Here is a 17,257-nt window from a genome sequence, read left to right on the forward strand (position 1 = left end):
GTCAAGGAATACTTGTTATTTTTTTCTAAACATTTTTCTTAAGAACAAAATTTATTTTTCCTAACAAGACAGCTAAAAGATGAAAACACAAATGAATGGTAGTTGAGAGCTGCATAGCCTAGGATTCTCAAGAAATCTTCATGATGACAAGGGACTATTGGCGAAAATTTGGTGTCCTAAATGTTTTCCCTGCCTGCACTTTGGATGAAATAATTTGCTGTTCTATTTAGTATTCTAAGCATAACTTTCCCTGAAAATCTGCTTGAATATCAGGAAAACACACAGTACGATATTGCGATGAAAACAAAAGTTGTGTACAGTACTGCTATTCAGACTGACTCCAGAATAAAGGAGAAACCGCTTCACCCTTTATTTGCCATTGGACCAGGCCATAGCCTTGCTCCTTTTCAGGGAATGCAGGGACTCTCCTTCCCTCTTAATGCAATCTCACATGGCATGTCAGCATGGAAGAGAAAAAGAGGAGTTCAACCTGGAGCCACAGTCTCCCCTAAATCTCCATTGCTGCATGCAGAACAAAGGGTCCTTTTTGCCCTTCTGTTCCACCTGTCTCTGAGACAAATTCTGCTTTCAGCTATAATCTTGAAATGCCACTTGCACGGCCAGCCATCTAACTGCCAGAGTTCACCCTCTGCTAAGCTAGTGCTCACTGGGAAAAACACATGCACAGCACATGCAAGTGCCAGGGGCATAAAGTGAGCGTAGTGAAAAGCAGATCTGTGCAAGAATGCTCAAAATCGGAAAAAAACCAAACCCTGTTGTGATTTATGAAAGGTTAGAGCTGAGATAACGCGTACTGAATCTGGCATATACCCGCAGCAGGTACTTCCTCCCTGGTGTTAGAGATCCCCTGACAGGATCTGGTTACCTTGCTTTCCAGGGGGGGAATCACGCCAAACACAATTCGCAAAATCTGCAGTTGAGTACTTCGGTTCCTTCCTGGTGGCTCAGCCCAGCCCAGCCGGAGCAGACCAGAAGCTTGGGATCACTGGTACAGATGAGCCAGTCAGGACCTGGCAGTCTGAAAGAACTTTCCAGAAAATTACCAACTCGATTGCCATGGCACGTTTCCTGCTGTAGGGCTAGAACACGAATTTTGGTGGGATACTCACATCTTATGTGCTGTGTTGCAGTAGTGCAGTACAGAACACATCCTAAATCTGCCACGAGAGCAGTGAAGGGCCAGGTAATTCAGCCAGCATTTTTGTCCAGTGAAAATATTTCAAACACCTACACAAAACAAAATCTGCACAAAACCCCGTGATGATGTAAAGTACAAGGGAAGGTAAATGAGCTCTGCCTACTTGGACACAAATACACAGCTTTGTCCTCACAACGATGTGATGTAGAGTTTCTATCTATTCACGACAGGTTTGCCCCGAGAGAGGTCAAATTGTGATTCCCGTTAACACTGAAATTCCACTGACTTCAAGTACAATGAGATTTTTGGCTCCAAGTTTAATAATAAACTTTGAAAAGCCAGAGTTGATAAAGACTTCAGAGCTGAAGTGGATTGCCAGTTGCAGTAAATTATTCATAGGAGCTGATTTATCATGTAGCAAAAAGTTACAGTAAGATGTTCAACTTAACACAAGATGATTATCTGAAGGATAAATTGCCAACTCCCCACTGGAAGTTTAAAGCAATACACACCAATTTGCAGGCTGAAAGCCATTTGTAATCCTTATGGCAGTGTTCCCAGATGAAATCACACTGGAGACTGGTACATGACTCTGCATTTGTAATGAGCAAACTTAATGCTCACCACCAGCAGTACTCATTTGCTACCCTGCTTTTGGCATAATAACTACAAGGGATAAACCTGATTCACCATGACTTTACTCCATCTTTGAACCGTATTTTTCTTCAAATGAATCCATGAAGTCAGTTATTAGGTCCAAAGTCTCACAGCAGATTCATACTTGGCTACAACTCTAACTAAAGAGCAGTCTGATAGATTCCTATAAATTCAGACTTAGCTAACTTTGCTGTTACTTGGCTATTTATATTATTCCTGATGTTTTATTCCAGCATTTGTTACATAAACACATCTGAACAAAAGAACTTTCCAAACCTGATAAGAAAACTCTCGACAGATTCCAAGTTCATTACGAATAACACAAACAAATACATCACCAAGATAAGTATCAAGTGTTTCCCCATTTACTATTCATGTAGGAAGTGACAGGAGAGAGAGGATGTGCTGTCCTGTAGCCACCATGAACAGCACCACTGCATCCCGTGCTGCCCTAAAAAATTTGCTGCTGAAGAAGTGCAAGCATAAGAGCATAGGCTGTGAATTACAGAATATTACCCCTAAGCCACAGGTCAACCCTTAGAAGATTGATGTTATTTTTCTGAGGTAGATTTTCAGCTGATGCAGAGTGATGATACAAATTTAAAACAATTATAACTGTATTTTATCTATGTTGAGGATCTATTCACTATGAAACCTGGCTTACAGATGAGCTGACAAACAGCTAGTATCAAGTGTAGCAACACCATAATTTAGACTTAAATTGTAAAGTGTGTAAGAAGGAAACCACTTGCTACTTCACTTCAGTGCTTAGATTTGTACCTACTGAATTAACCCACCAGCATGCCGATTATCTGACCTACTTGCTCCTCTTCATGCCCATACACTAATTAACTTCTGAACTCTATACAACAACATTTGACAGCAATAAAGCCAAGGTGTTCAGGAACTTTAAATAATACAGTGTGGTGCTATAAATACAGGCTTAGAGACACAAAAATGTTAACATATTATTTTAATAGAAAACAGGAACCCCACGTCAGACTTCTTTTTCATTTAAATTCATGAACCTACATTGCAGTGGAATACCAAATTCTGCTGTTGCCTATTTTGGTATTCTGCTTCAGTTTTGCTTAAAAGCAGCAAACAAAAATCTGCTTACTTGAGCTCCACTTTTTAAGTTGAACAGAACTGTCAGTCCTTGGTTTTATATATGCATTCAGCATTTACTTCCATATTTTTCCTGATGAAGGTAACTACAGAATTAACAAGACCTGGATAAGTTAAAATTTTACTTGATTCACTTCCTAAAGCCTCTCTTGGTTTTGCTTTTATGTCTGCACAAGATCTCTACAACTCTTCCATGGGAAAGAAAGAAAAGGCAGTATGTATATATAGATATCTATGTATCTGTCTCAGAACAATTCTGGCATAGACAGCTATGTCCTTTTTTTAAAAAGCATGCTGTCTTATGGCTCCTGTGACTTTGTCCTATCTGAATTTTCCTTTTCCCTCTCCCACCAATCCCTCTTTACCCTTCACAGTTTTCTTTGTGGTCTCCTACAGAATCCCATGTCTATCTTACCCCGTTTTCTCTCCTTCAACACTTGCTCACCTGCAGACTTACCCATCGTCCCCATATGCTGATGCGCTGGTCCATCCTTTACACCAGAGCTGACTCCTCCCGGCCAAATCAAAATCTGAGCTAGCTCACTGCCAACTGTGTGTAAGCATTTGGTAGCTCAGCATCAACAAGTATAGAAGCAGATTTTTTACCTTCTCACAGCTAGACTCAAGTGCTTTAGACTGCTGTGGGCACAGACACATCACACACGTGTGTAACACACAGCTTCGTCTTGAACCTCTTCCAAAATCATCAGATCTTGTTATACAGCCCTTTCTTCCTGCAAAACATCTCTAAAATACAGCTCTTCCACTCAGAGTTGAACCTTGCTGGCTTCCTCACTGATGTCAGAATTCATGCTCTTTTCAAACCCATTCTGAATGCTTCTGAAAACTTGGTTTTCAGATTGCCTTTCAGGAAGGCAGTATCCTTCCACTTCTGTTTTCCATGCTGCATAAACTGCTTGTCCTCATTTTCAAAACCTTTCTTAACACTTCCTCTCATTACTTATCAGCTTAGCAAGTATCAATAGGTTATCTTCCAGCTCCTAATTAGGTCAGGATTGGTCACATCTTTCAAGTAAATATTCCTGGAAGTTAGAAGTAATGCTGGCATCTTCCAAGGAACTTACCTTCCTCTGCACATTCCATGGATAGCACTTTTGCTCAAATGTCTCAGAAAAAAAAAAAAAAAGACAAAAAAAAAAAGACTTGCTGATGTACCAAAAGCATTACTCAAGAATGCAGTGAGTTCTGTGTCAGTACCTCATAGCATTCCCTTCTCCGCTCTGCCACGACCTCCTGTTCCTAATATTCTATCTGCAGACTTTAGCTCTTCAAATCAAGGGTGTACTTTTTATTATGAGGTTGTAGAGCACTTAATGTAATAGATTTCTGGGTCATTATTGGGATGCCTAGAACTATAATCATAAGCATAACAACAAAAAAATCTGGTGCCAGGGATGAGACAAGTAGCTTACCACTTCTCAGGAAAAATGTATTTTTTCTGGCAGTATAACCTTCTGAATATTTGTTAAAATAAATTGTGCTATTTCTACTATTACCTTTTCTAAATTGAATTTGATAAAATGTGTCCGCAAGTGGTAAGTCAGGTCAAACAAATTACAAGCAAGTGCCACACCTTCTTTATTAAGATACTCTAGTAATATCTTAATCTTGAGAGTTTGGGGGTGTTATTATTTTTTTTTTTTTTTATCCAGTCCTATCATGTTTAATCCTGTGTGGTAGTGAGCCAGTGACTCTGGATACAGAGGCCCTTTAACTCCTCTTGCGTTCCAGAAGAGCTGTGAACTTGTGTGATTTTCTGAGGGGAACAAAGGTAGGTAGTTACATGCACAACTTTGAGAAGAATTCCCAGCTCCCTACAGATACATTACTTAACTCCTACACCTACTGGCTCTCCTGGCTTCACTGAAAGCAATCACAACATCCGTTTCTGATTTCAGGTGAGCCAGATCTCACCCATTCTTCTCGGGATCATGCATGCATTTGATACAAGGTTTCCAGAGGCACTCCATTGACACCAACATATGCAAATACAAGAAAACTGTCTAAAAATTAATTCTTTTGTTGCTGAAGACAATAAAATACAGACATTAAAACATCTGCATGGAAGTGAGGCATTATGTACAGAAAATGATAACAAAAAGATAGGTGGCACATGTGAACCACGTTGCTGGTCAGTGAAAATCTGATTATCTTTTGTTTGTTTAGGTTACCAGCAGGGACATACTTATTTTTCCCCACAAAACAAAATGAATCACCCATAAGAGTTCATTAGTCAAACTTAAGTTTTGTAAAGTGACCTCCTTGCCAGCACCTTTGAGAGAAGGACAAATTGAAATGCAAAACAAACTGCTCTTTTAAAAGTCTTTGTAGTATTTTAGCCTGTTTCTGCAACATACAAAGGAGTAAATCCCATAGCAAGAAAAATGGGGCTTGATTCATTCACAGCAAACCTAGAGTAAGTCTGACATATTTCCACTGAAACCGAACAAACTGTCAGGATCCAAGTTTCTCCCCCTATTCCTTTGCATGTGATGAAGTTTATAGATGATGTATAACATGCAACATCAATACACTGACCTAAATGAAAACATGTGGATTTTACTCTACAAAGGCTGCAGTCACAATGTAAGTGGGACGTCTTGTTGAGACTGAGGTGAAGCTGGAACCTGAAGATCCTGCAGGACTCACAGAATGTAGAACAGTGAAAGGTACTTCATACTGAGATTTTTAAAATCACCCCAGATTTTATGGGAAGTTGGGCTTCCCTGTCATTCCATTTAATCTGTGTTGGCAAAGCAGCTGATACTGATCTATGAAGAACCCATCTGGAGATTTATATTACAATGGACTGAATACACTGAAAATAATGTGCAAATGAAAGTTGAAATAATAGCCTAGGACATCCCACAGTCTGTCACCGCTCTCTGACAAAAAGGAAGCCCTGAAGGTTTCACCTAGTCTTATTAGCAGCGTTTCCTTCAGCAGCAGATTTAACCTCCACTTGACCTCCTAACCTCTCAGTGCTTGGTGTTAAATAATTACACTCTAAACATCTTATTATGGGCGTTATTAAACTCGTGAATTAGTTAGGAATGCAATATGTTGACCCATGAGATGAGCAGCACCAACTATCCGGAGTACTATCAATACACAGTGACTAATTAGGAAAACCTCTGCAGTGCAGCAGAGGACCTCAAACACCAAAACGAGCAGAAGATTTTTATTTTGTTTAAATGCAAAAGTGTGAGAGAAACTCGGCACAGATGCACAGCACTCACATAGACAATTTTCTTCAGTTTTTAGTCTCTCCTATGGCTTCAGGAATTGCTGTACAGCTGAGATTGTGACATACTGCCATCTGGGAACTCCACCTTAAGGGCTCATTACTTGCAGGTACAGCATGCATTTCCATACACGGAACATTCAGTGCTGCGGTTTCAGTGTAGGCGGTTCTCTTCCCAAGCTCTGCCACTTGAGCTGCTCAGTGGAAACTTCTGTAGTCTTTTCCCAGGTTAGAATTAGTCATTTTTCAGAGGGAAACCCTGGCACTATTTTAAAGTTTGCAGAGGTTTTGCCTCAGGTTTTCATGTCTTATACAGTCTGTAATTACAGAACAGGCAAATACTATATATGCCCTACTTTTCATGCTCAGTAGCATTATTTTTAATAAACTATTCTATAGCAAATGAAACCTCTGCCAGGTTTAGTAGCCATACATTTAGAATTTAAAAGCACCAGTGGCACTTTGTCATAACATGAATAAAATTTCAGACCTCTGATGTCTATGCTGTGATCTCTTTTTCTTTAAATGACTTATGTGACTCAACAGCCAACTTCACAACAGTGCATTAATGGAGGATGAGTTAGTTTGAACACTGATGCAGACAGGACTGATAACCACCAAAGAACAGAAGGAGGACCTGTACACCGTTTTTTGTTGGTCATTTTTGCCATCAACATTAAAGTTTTTATCTTTTCTACGAAAGGTCAAAGCATCATTTACATTTCTCTTTAAGTTTGTGCTAACTGCTTTGACAGATGAGAGCCTGTGGGGTGATTATTCCATCTCAGGGTTGGAGATGCAGACTGGTGCATCTTTCAGTCCCATGGAGAACAAGGAAAGTTTCTTTCAGTGTTCCTATCCTGGCACATTCAATAGTATTTAGCCTCTTAAACCAAGTTAAACCCATTAAGCTGGATAAAAGAATTTCTGGCATTTTAAATGGACAACATCAAAATCAAAGCAAATCCTTAATAACACTAGCCTACAAAAAGTAAAAAGGTTATTCCTTAGCTGTAGAGGATGTATTTCAAGCAATAAGGTCTATCACTTCAACTGATCTGTTTCAATCTTTATTGTTGGTTTCTCTGTAGAGACTGACAGAAGCTTATGAAACTACATCCAACCCAACTGTATCCTAAAAGAAAATTTCTTTCCTGAAACATTTTTAAGCTTTCCAAGGCAAGTGGAGAAATGTATGTACCTTAATAGAAATGGCATTTTTCCTGCCCACCAAATGTCTTGAAGTAGTGGTTCCACTGTTTGCAGGGTGACCACAAATGACACTCAGACAAAATCAGCATCTAGAATTTAAATGAAGAGTCTGTATACTGTAACCTCATGTAAAACCTGTACCTCAGTCCTGCCTGTGTTCATGAATAAATTGCAAAGTTCACAAAGCTCTGCAAATAAAATGTGTCTCAGGCTGGAATACTGGGCTCATGTCCCAGAGACTCCTCCTTTCTTCTGGTCCCCAAGAAAAGGGCAAAGAAAAGCATCATTGGATACATTTTCATCACTGAAAGTACTTTTAGTGCTAATGACATTTTTTAAAGGAAGGATGGAAATGAGGAAGGACATTAGAAATAACGGCACACCAAGATTTCTTACCATGAGTACTTAAGTCTTTCTAGACTAGGAACAAATAAATGAATAAAGCTGTTGAAAAAGCAGAACATTGCTTTCATGTCAAGCAGGACATTAATACCAATCCAAGTGTCCTGGCTGTGTGGGAAGCCTTACTGTGCTTGGCCAAGTGAGCTTCATTTTTCCTATGACTCAGAACACTGCTAGCTTCATAATTTGCCCCTTGCACAAATCAGGCTGTAAGCTTTGGCAAGAAATGAAACAGTAAATTGCTTAATTGTGCAAATAGCATGATACCCACCCCCATTTTCATTAATTAGGACTTGATTTCTGGGGCCTTCAATCATGCTGTGAAGGCTCGCATATAAACTTAGGCTTTAAATGTATCCACAGGCCAAGCAGAAAAGGCTCAGCTTTTCTGAGTAACAGATTATCAGGTGGAAAGGCAGCAAAGTAAAATCAACAGCTCTAAAAAACCAGGTTGTTTAAATGACCTTCAAGTACAACAGTGAATAGCTTAAATAGCTATGCTAAGCTTCAGGCTGCTGAGGTATGGCTAGGCTGTGAGGCTAAGCTGCCTTCATCACAAAAGGCAGATTATGTCACAGATTTTCCCCTGCGTTTTCTGCCTGTCTTAGCAGCCTTTATTTTATTATCTGAAGTAGATTATCCTATAACAGTATCTGCAGGACACAGACCTAAAGAAAAGAAAAAGCCTCTATCTTGCTGTTTAGAATTAATACAAAAACCAGGCACATCAGTCACTCATAATTAAAAGTCACTGAATAATTGCAATATAAATAGTACAGTTCTTTCAGGGCTCTTAAGTAATCAATTTTACAAGATCCAACAACCAAACACCTTGAAGTAGTGGCTCCACTGTTCACAGGGTGACCAGAAATGACACTCGAAGAGTGTCACTACAACAACACCACAATTGTTAGCAGCTTCCAAATTTGCATATGAATAAAAACACTAAGAAGGATTATTACAATTGTCTATGGTCCAACAAACTGTTTAGTCATTTGTACTATTTCGCAGAGCTGATTCTTCCCAAAGTGCCAATCTGTGTCCCTGCAGGGGCCCTTTGGGACCAGATCCCCATGAGAAGTGCAGGGGTAGCAGGGATGTGCACGAGGGAAACAGCAGTTTGAGGATTACCGCGCCCTCCCTGCTCCTTCGCAGGGGCGATGGCCCATGGCCATGACAGAGGAACGGCCAAGGCGAGACACACCACTGCAGTGCTGACCCACGCCCCCACGCCAAACTGCCGGGAAGGAGGGCAGTGACCCTCTCCATTCCTAGACACTGGGCTCCAAGGCCCAGGTAGAAGTTTACGAAAGAGAGAACGCAAGACTCACAAACCATCCTTACCCACAGCCAGGCTGTTGTGCCCACAGAGCTAGTGTAGTCCAGTGACCAGCACCCATATCGTCGGATCCCCCGAGTACCCCAATGGAGGAGGCAACTGCAGATGGCAGAGTCTCCACTCCTTTGCTGTGGCTTTTGGAAACCTTGCCATCCTGTCATAGGCACATGCTGGCCTCACGCTGATTCAAGGCTCTTGGATTTCTCAGCAAAAGGGAGATTTCTCCTACACTGAACCTCTGCTTACCTTAAGATTGCTGCATGGGAATATCCATTTCACTGAGTGGGTTGTTCTGTATTGTACAGGTTATGTTGGTCTGCACCCTGCATTAAGTGTAGCAAAACCACAAAAGAGCAGAGCCAAGTTTAACTCAAAGCCACATTAATTGTATTTAACTTTTCCCCCAGACTAAAACAGACTGGAGTAAAATGTCTGTTTTTCAGTCAACAAACTGCTAGTCCAGACCCTGCCTTGGTATGCATCTGGAGGACAGAACTAGAACCAACTACAAGTTATTTCCTTTGGCCAGCATGCTCCTTTCAAAGACACTGCTGTTGTCCTCATAAGCAGAATCACAGGGGAGCAGTTTGTCAGAGAATCTCCAGTGCAGCTCACTCCGTGACTCGCACTTGTGAGATTCACAGTAGGAAAGAAACTTGGAGAGTCAAAAATTACACTACAAACTTCTGGGAAATTCCAGGTGACATCTCATGGTCTGCTTCAAGCCCACAGAGACCTCTCCTTTTGAGCCAAACCACATTGGCCCTAAAAGCAGGTACCAGAAAATTTTGTTCCTGCAACGTTCAAAGAACAATTTAGGAGGTGAATGGGAACCTGAGGCAACAGGCTACACCCTCACCTGAGATGCTGGATCAGACTAATGTACCTGATCCCAATATAATGTTGAGCACAATCTGACCCGTTACGATCTCACTGTAGAGATTTATTGTAATTTTGTGCTTGTACTCACTAAAGGGAAGAAAAATATTTTGAAGAGCGGGCAGAAAAAAAATCTGAGTCCATCTGTTATTACATCAAAGGGAAGTGAAACTGACCCAGCTTTCCAGCTTTCAATTTACAAACCTGGAGAAAAAGTTCTTCCATTTTGTAAAATTAGAGCTTTATGTATGCAGACCTTAGTCCTAAGCAGCCTTTTAATTTACATTTATGTAGGTTTTTCACTTAGCTGTTGTACCTTTGAGTAGCAGAGGTCAAATTCTGACTTCTCTCCCTAAGCACCTCTTCATGAACACTCCTGAATCTCCTGCACGAAGCCTGTTTTTGCAAGGGAACCCTCTTAACTAATCAGCATTTCTCAGATGACTTGCATCCATTTGCACTTGTGATACAAAACATTTCCCGTTCACAGGAGCACTGCTCTTTATTTACAGTATTTTTATGCTCTGTTCCTCAACAGTCAACTTAATACAAACTCAAACATCCTCAGATTTCATTATCTCAAAATAGTACATGAAGTGATCTGCGCTCTCTTAATGAAACTGTTACTGACCCTACATTCTCTACTGCACATGGGGCACCAGATTTGGTTGTCTGGTTGCACAAAGCATCTCTGAATTGTCAGAAGCTGCTCTGCCCTTAAAGCCGGATCCACATTTCATGGGTGTTAGCCAGACAGCGTTTCATTAGGCAGTGACTGAAATCCTTGGGCCAGGCTTAGTGCAATCAGAGCTTTAGTCATTGTCCTGTTAGCCTGCTCTGTACTGAAGGTGGAGCAGTTTGATGGGTTACTCCATTTGGTTAAAGTTACCTGAAATCCTTAATGCTTGGCTTGCTCACTTTCAAGAGGTAACAACAGGTGTCAGAAATACTGCAGTTTCCTTTGTATCCGTCTCAGTTCTTGGGGAACGTTTGGCCTTTTGTGGAAGTGATGGTTACACGAGGCCATGGAACTTTTATCCTGACAGGAACTTTTCTGCAGCCCTGGCCAAGCACAATCCTTGGCTTGGAGTTATTAGCAAATTCAGGAAGAGACAGAATAATTTCAATGCCACTTATATTTGCTCATATAAGAGACTCTTCACTTACCCAAGATGAGCTGGGTTTCATCTGCTTTGTACAGACAGAACAGGAAAAGAAAGTATCATGAGCTATCTTCCCTGGCAACTTGCGAGGGCTGACCCTGCTTGAGCAGGGGGGTTGGACTAGATGATCTCCAGAGGTGCCTTCCCACCTCAAGTGTTCCATGACTCTGGGAAATAGTTTCCCATAAGCACAGGACTGCAAACAGTTGGAGAGCAACAAAGTTGGAGGGACACGAAGAATTCTAAGAGGTAATATTTATCTGATTAACCTAAAGAGTTAGTTCGCATTGATTTTCAGAAGTTTGGAGAGTGCTAAGGCAGTCAAAGAGAAATAAACATCAAACCTGCCACAGTTCCTGTAGGTGGTGGTTTTTTTTCCTCTGAGTGACCATAACTACGGAGTTATCATCTCAGGTAGTATTGCTTAGATGAGAGTATTCCTTCATATTATTTATGTGCAGTTATAAATGCAGTAGTCTACAATGGGAAGATTTTGAAAACAACCTACAATAGGATATTAAAAACATATTTGGAAGCCAGAAATGGGCATTCTGCAGCAAACAGTTAATTCATAATTATTCAGCATGGTTCCTGTTGAAAGTGTGAAATTAGGTACTTCAGAGTATTAACCACGTACATCACTCATTTGGCAGAATAACATTTAGCTTGCTTGACAGTTCATATTAAAATTTGCCTGGAGTGCTCAAGAAGGTCCCAATCATCGTTATGCACATACTTACAATTACTCGTTACTCACCATATTGAATTAAAAAATGCAATCTGGGAAAAAAGCAATCTGATTGCTCCAGAAATTCTTAAAATTGCCAAATTCTCACTTACTAATGAGAAAGAGGTTAAACTTGATGACATGTTTAAATCAATCCAGTAGGTGAAAGGACTTAGTGTCTTGACTACCTTGGGCACAAATAAATAAAAACACAGTTACTCAGTCATTGTCATAATTCTGTCCAGCAACACAAAGTAATGACATGATGTTTACACTATGCTGACATCACACAACATTTTGAAGGCAAGTGGTACACACACTGTATGCCCATATCGTGAAAACACTGTGCAGGCACATTATAACAAAATTTTTTTATCACATTGTGCTACGCTAATGCAATGGTATTTGATAATTTCTGTTTGAACAATGGGAGACTTCCTCATTTGAACACACTTGAGGACAAAAGAAAAATTTAAGGATTTGGTTCTGTGTTAATATAAAATAGATCTGACTAAAACCTAAATCTGACCTGAATTCAGAGCTCTGATTTACCATCACTGGCAGGATCTCCTTCTTACCGAGTTCTGTCCCTGCCCTTTGGTGACAGACCTCCAAACTAAATACAAAGCAGTGTGAGCTGTAACAGTTCCAGGTTTAATGTGGTAACCTGTTTTCTCCACTTCATGTTATTTTAACAAAACTTAGGACTTCATAAGCTGTGCTATTATTTTTTCCTTCCCAAAGTGATGCCATTAGTGAGTAAGTCAATGCAGTTTTGAGACTAATTTCAGAGTTTGAAAGCACTAAAAATGCATGCTGAAATGTAAAATGCATGCTGAATAAATCACTACATCTTTAACATAGCAAGAGCAACAAAGCTCCAAGGTTCGCAATCAGTGCAGTTCCCTGCTAAACAAATACAAAGTTAATATTGTAGTAACATCTAAATGACTTAAATGCATTCATCGGCTTTTTCACTTGATTGCTCTAAGCCTTTATGGACAGCCAGCTGAGAAGATAGGCCTGGCGTAACAGAGCTATCCCTGCATAATGAGTTTAATCACACTTTAAGAGAAAAGGAAAAAAAAAAGAAAAAAGAATGAGGGCAAACGATTCACAAAATTTAGCAAGTATTTTTTAAAGCTATAAGGTTCTTTACCTTACAAAAACATGTAAAAAAATCACCAATTTCATTAAAGGCATACCCTATTCCTATAGTGTAACCATCAGTGTTTTTTCTGTACATTCTAAAGTGAATTAATATTCAAAGAAGCACCAGCTGTGATTGCCACTTAGTTGACAGGTTCGTAGATTTAAGAGCCAAAGAGGACCATTAGGTTTTTTACTTTGATCTTCCGTATGCTACAGGCTATATACTTCCACCTGCTTACCTCTTAAGTCCAGTAACTTGTCTCACATTAAATCGCAGTTTCCAGAATTTTATCAGCTTTGATGACTTCAACAGTTACTATTGCTGCTTCTTATGATGGCTAGTCATCTCCTCTGATAAGAATATGCACCTTTTTCCTAATTTGTATCCAACTGGCTTTAATTTCTAGCCACTGGTTCTTGAAACAATGTTAAATTAAAAGTCTCTAGTATCGCATATTTTCTGTTGGGGAAAATACCTCTAGTCTATAAATACAAGCAAGTTTAGATTGAACTCAGGTCTTGCTAAGAGCTAGTTTGATTGCTGATTTCAAATAAATCATCTGATAAACAGATCTTTTCTTGGCTTACAAATCAATGCACTTTTTTTTCAGTTACTCATAAATATTCAATCAGGATCTTATGTGAGCAAATAATTTCTCATTTTCTCTCTGCTTTCTGATTGGACAAATGATGGTTAATGAACAGGAGAAAAAAAAATCCCTGGTTCACAGAAACACACTGTGGATAGAATAATTCCGTAAATATTTCTGCAAATAACCCTACTCTGCAAGTCGTGAACAATACTAGAGAGAAACTAAGCTGAAACTGAATCGCTGATCAGAATTTGAATGAAAGTAATACAGCTCATGTAATTACAGAGGGAGTTAAATATGCTTTCATGGGGACTAAATTTGGTCCATGAATTCTAAATGAGCCAGAGGATGACTTCAATTAATGGAATGGCATAATAAAATTATCAATAAAACTGAATAAAGTGACTCTTCCATCTACTGTATTAACTACCTTCTCTAACAGTTACTCACATACTGTCAAGAATTTGAGAAACAAAAATCCAACCTTAAGAACTTTACCTCTGATGAAGTAACAAATGAGATAAACGTTCTTTTGAACCATGTTGTACTGAATTGACAACCATACAACAATTACAACAACATATATCTCCAAGCGCTATACGTGTGTTCTGAATAACTGCTGGTTTTACGCTGAATTTCTATTGCAAGCGACGATCAGTTTTAAGAACTGCCCACTGATATGCCAGTTTGCAATGAGACATCTTTTAAATACAGATAACTCTAGTAATTGCTACCTAATATGCAACTCTGATCTATTTGAAATTAATGCACTTACAAAATGTGAAATGCTCAAATAATATTAGATTATGAGACACTGCAAGTACCCAGTACAGCTGCTTTATTTCTCCAAACGCGTTTATTAAAAACGTTTTCAACTTAGCAAAGGAAAGAAAGCCCTGTCCTTCCTTTTTGATTGTACTATACATTTTTGAGAATAAAGTCAGCTGAAGTATGGAAATTGTTATATCTATTCCACCTAGCAGAGAAGATTGTTAGTAGAATACAACGGGAAATTAATTTCAAGTTAAAAAAATATTTCAGCTTGACACTAAAGTAGCCTATGGAATATCAGGGTACTGTGAGTATGTGGCCTCAGGACAGCCACTTCATACATTTTTGTTAAGAGAAAAAAAATACACGGACACTTGTGAAGGCCCAGTGAAGCGATTAACATATACGATGGAGCACACTTTGCACCAGTCACATCAGGCCAAGCCCAGAGCCAGCTCTCCAGGGCTGGGCTGTTGGCAGCAACGCTCACGTACAAGCAAGACCTAAGACAAGTGGTTCTGCCCAGACATCAGACGCACACCTCTGTGTGGAGTAAAGCCAGCCGCAGGCTGCACACTACCTACGGCCCGTTAACCGGCTCCCAAGGCTGGGCGCTCTGCTGAGCCTCGCTGGGTGCGAGCACCACGCAGCGCAGTGCAGGAAGAGATCGCAAGGTGTTTACGGCCTTGGTAGCAACGTGTCTGATGGCCTCAAGCCAGTGATTAGCACTTCACTGATGCTGAGCTACAAGCCAGACTCCTTTCCAAAGATACGTGGCCCCTCTGCAGCAGTCCTCTACTACTTTCAGTGGCCCTAGTACCCACAGCGAGTAAACACTATTTAACATAATGCTGATTAAAGTGTTTCCAGTCAAACTCTAGAGACAGCAGATATATGTCCTTCTCCTCCTACATCAGTAACAAGCATACCAACGGTGGACAAGATAACCAGGAAATATAACAATGATGCTAAAGTAGGATTTAATCACATAAAAAGGCAACAGAATTCAAGACGAAGAGGGTAATCCAAGGGCTGAGAGGCAAGCACAAAAATGAAAGCAATGCAGAAAACGTGCATGGTAATGATAACAAGACACACAAAACATGAAGTGGAAATACTTCATAAATTATTGGAAAAAAAATCCGAGAAGAACTTTCTGTAATGTACAGCAATAACTAACCATTTTTTCTTTAAAAAAAACCAACACCATAACTCCCCAAAAGTCCCAAAACACAAAAGCAAACAAAGCCAAACTGAAAAAGCCCCAGATCTGTGAGTTGTACAACAGAGAAGAACAGAGGAGTTAATTTACTAACCCTGTTGTTTCTGTGCACCAGCATTCTTTGTGGTCGCTAGCATATTCTCTGTGCACTCCACAAGTTTGCAAACTACTATTTTTTGCTGACATGATGCTTTATTCTTTTCTGCAGTAATGCGATGAAAACTAAGTTTGTAACCTGCCTAGACTTGACATCAGAATTTTTGCCAGTTGGAAGTTTCTATTATCTCAATGGAAATCCTGCTTTACTAGGCAAAAGCTTTACAACTGAATGTCTTTGACAGCATTTTCTGAGTACCCTTCTGACATTACTTCTGATCAGCATTAGTAATCTTTCCTCCCATTAAAGGTCAATTTATGCTTCTGTATCTTTTCCGCATATCTTGTAATCTACGTAAAATTGCACCAGTACCTCTGCTGTAAAATATTAAATAGCACAGGTACCTTAAAAGAACTCTTACCCATTCTCTGAGATGAGCATTTCCCTTTTATTTACTAGAATGGCTGAACAGATACAGTGCATTACAGACAACTGCTTTTATTCCTGTCATGTTTTGTGGTTAGGGGTTTTACTTGCTTTTTCAAACACATGTCATCTGCAGCCCTAGCCAAGTTACCTTTGATTCTTCTTCTCCATCTATCTGCACAAAACAAGCAGTTATTTCTCAGTCAGAAACATGCTTATAAATTAGCTGATATTAATTAAAAAAGACCTTTTGGCTCTTAAGTTTTCAAGTAATTCAGGTTGTTAATGTTCTTTCTTCTGGTCCTGAATATTCATAGCACTCTTAAAAGAATTGAGCTACTTTTTGAATTCTTGCTTTTTAACTTCAGCTCACGTCCTGGAACCTGAATGTCGAGATTACTACTTCAGCCAAATCACTTGTTTCAGCTTACAGTAGTATTTTCCTTTTTCTTTATTCATGCTCACCTTCAGCAGTGATCCTGTACACTAGGCAAGAATAAAGATTTCAAAAGCATCTAAGGCATTTCTAAGTCTTTAATTCTAGGCCATCCTACTAAAACAAAGGAAAAACACTTTGAAACAAAAACATTTCTCCAAGAGTACATAAAAGCTATATGCTCCAAATGAGAAAATCAATGTCACTCTTAGAAAAAAAAATAAAAATTGCTTTTCCACTATTTCATTTCACTATGGTTGGAGTTTCAATTCCAAGTGATCAGTTCTCACAGGTATACACAATGTTTTTACACTACATAGTTTCAAACGCTAAAATAAATAAGCAACAATACCCATTCCATTATTTCCAAATTGAGGGATGCAGAAGATATTTCCTCTGATCCAGAATAATGCAGTTCTGCAGCTTGTGTTCTTTGCTTTTGTTTTTAATCAGTGAAGTGGAACACACCAAAGAGCTAGCCTAGGTCTGAAACCTGAAGAAGGACTGTTTATGCTCATTCTTTTGAATTCAAGTGAATTCGGCCAGATTCAAACTTGAGGAAAAAGAGGGTTTAAAAAAAACTTTTTTAAAAAAAATATATATACGATTTGAAATTATATATTACAGTC

General features: G+C 39.5%; 1 protein-coding gene across 5 annotated transcripts in view; it reads right to left on the minus strand.

Annotated features, from left to right (window-relative positions):
• Nucleotides 1–17,257, minus strand: part of GALNT18 (polypeptide N-acetylgalactosaminyltransferase 18) — a 263,719-nt gene that overhangs the window by 25,773 nt on the left and 220,689 nt on the right. The window contains exon 11 of one of the 5 annotated variants that reach the window (XM_040608029.1): nucleotides 6,250–6,602. The exons of the other annotated variants lie outside the window; for them this stretch is intronic. Within the exon in view, the coding sequence (XP_040463963.1) occupies nucleotides 6,480–6,602 (123 nt within the window). The 3' untranslated portion in view covers nucleotides 6,250–6,479. Of the gene's footprint in view, nucleotides 1–6,249; nucleotides 6,603–17,257 lie in introns of those variants that run through there. 5 annotated transcript variants of the gene reach the window in all.

Source organism: Falco naumanni, chromosome 10, assembly GCF_017639655.2.
Source record: "Falco naumanni isolate bFalNau1 chromosome 10, bFalNau1.pat, whole genome shotgun sequence".
NCBI classification, from domain to species: domain Eukaryota; kingdom Metazoa; phylum Chordata; class Aves; order Falconiformes; family Falconidae; genus Falco; species Falco naumanni.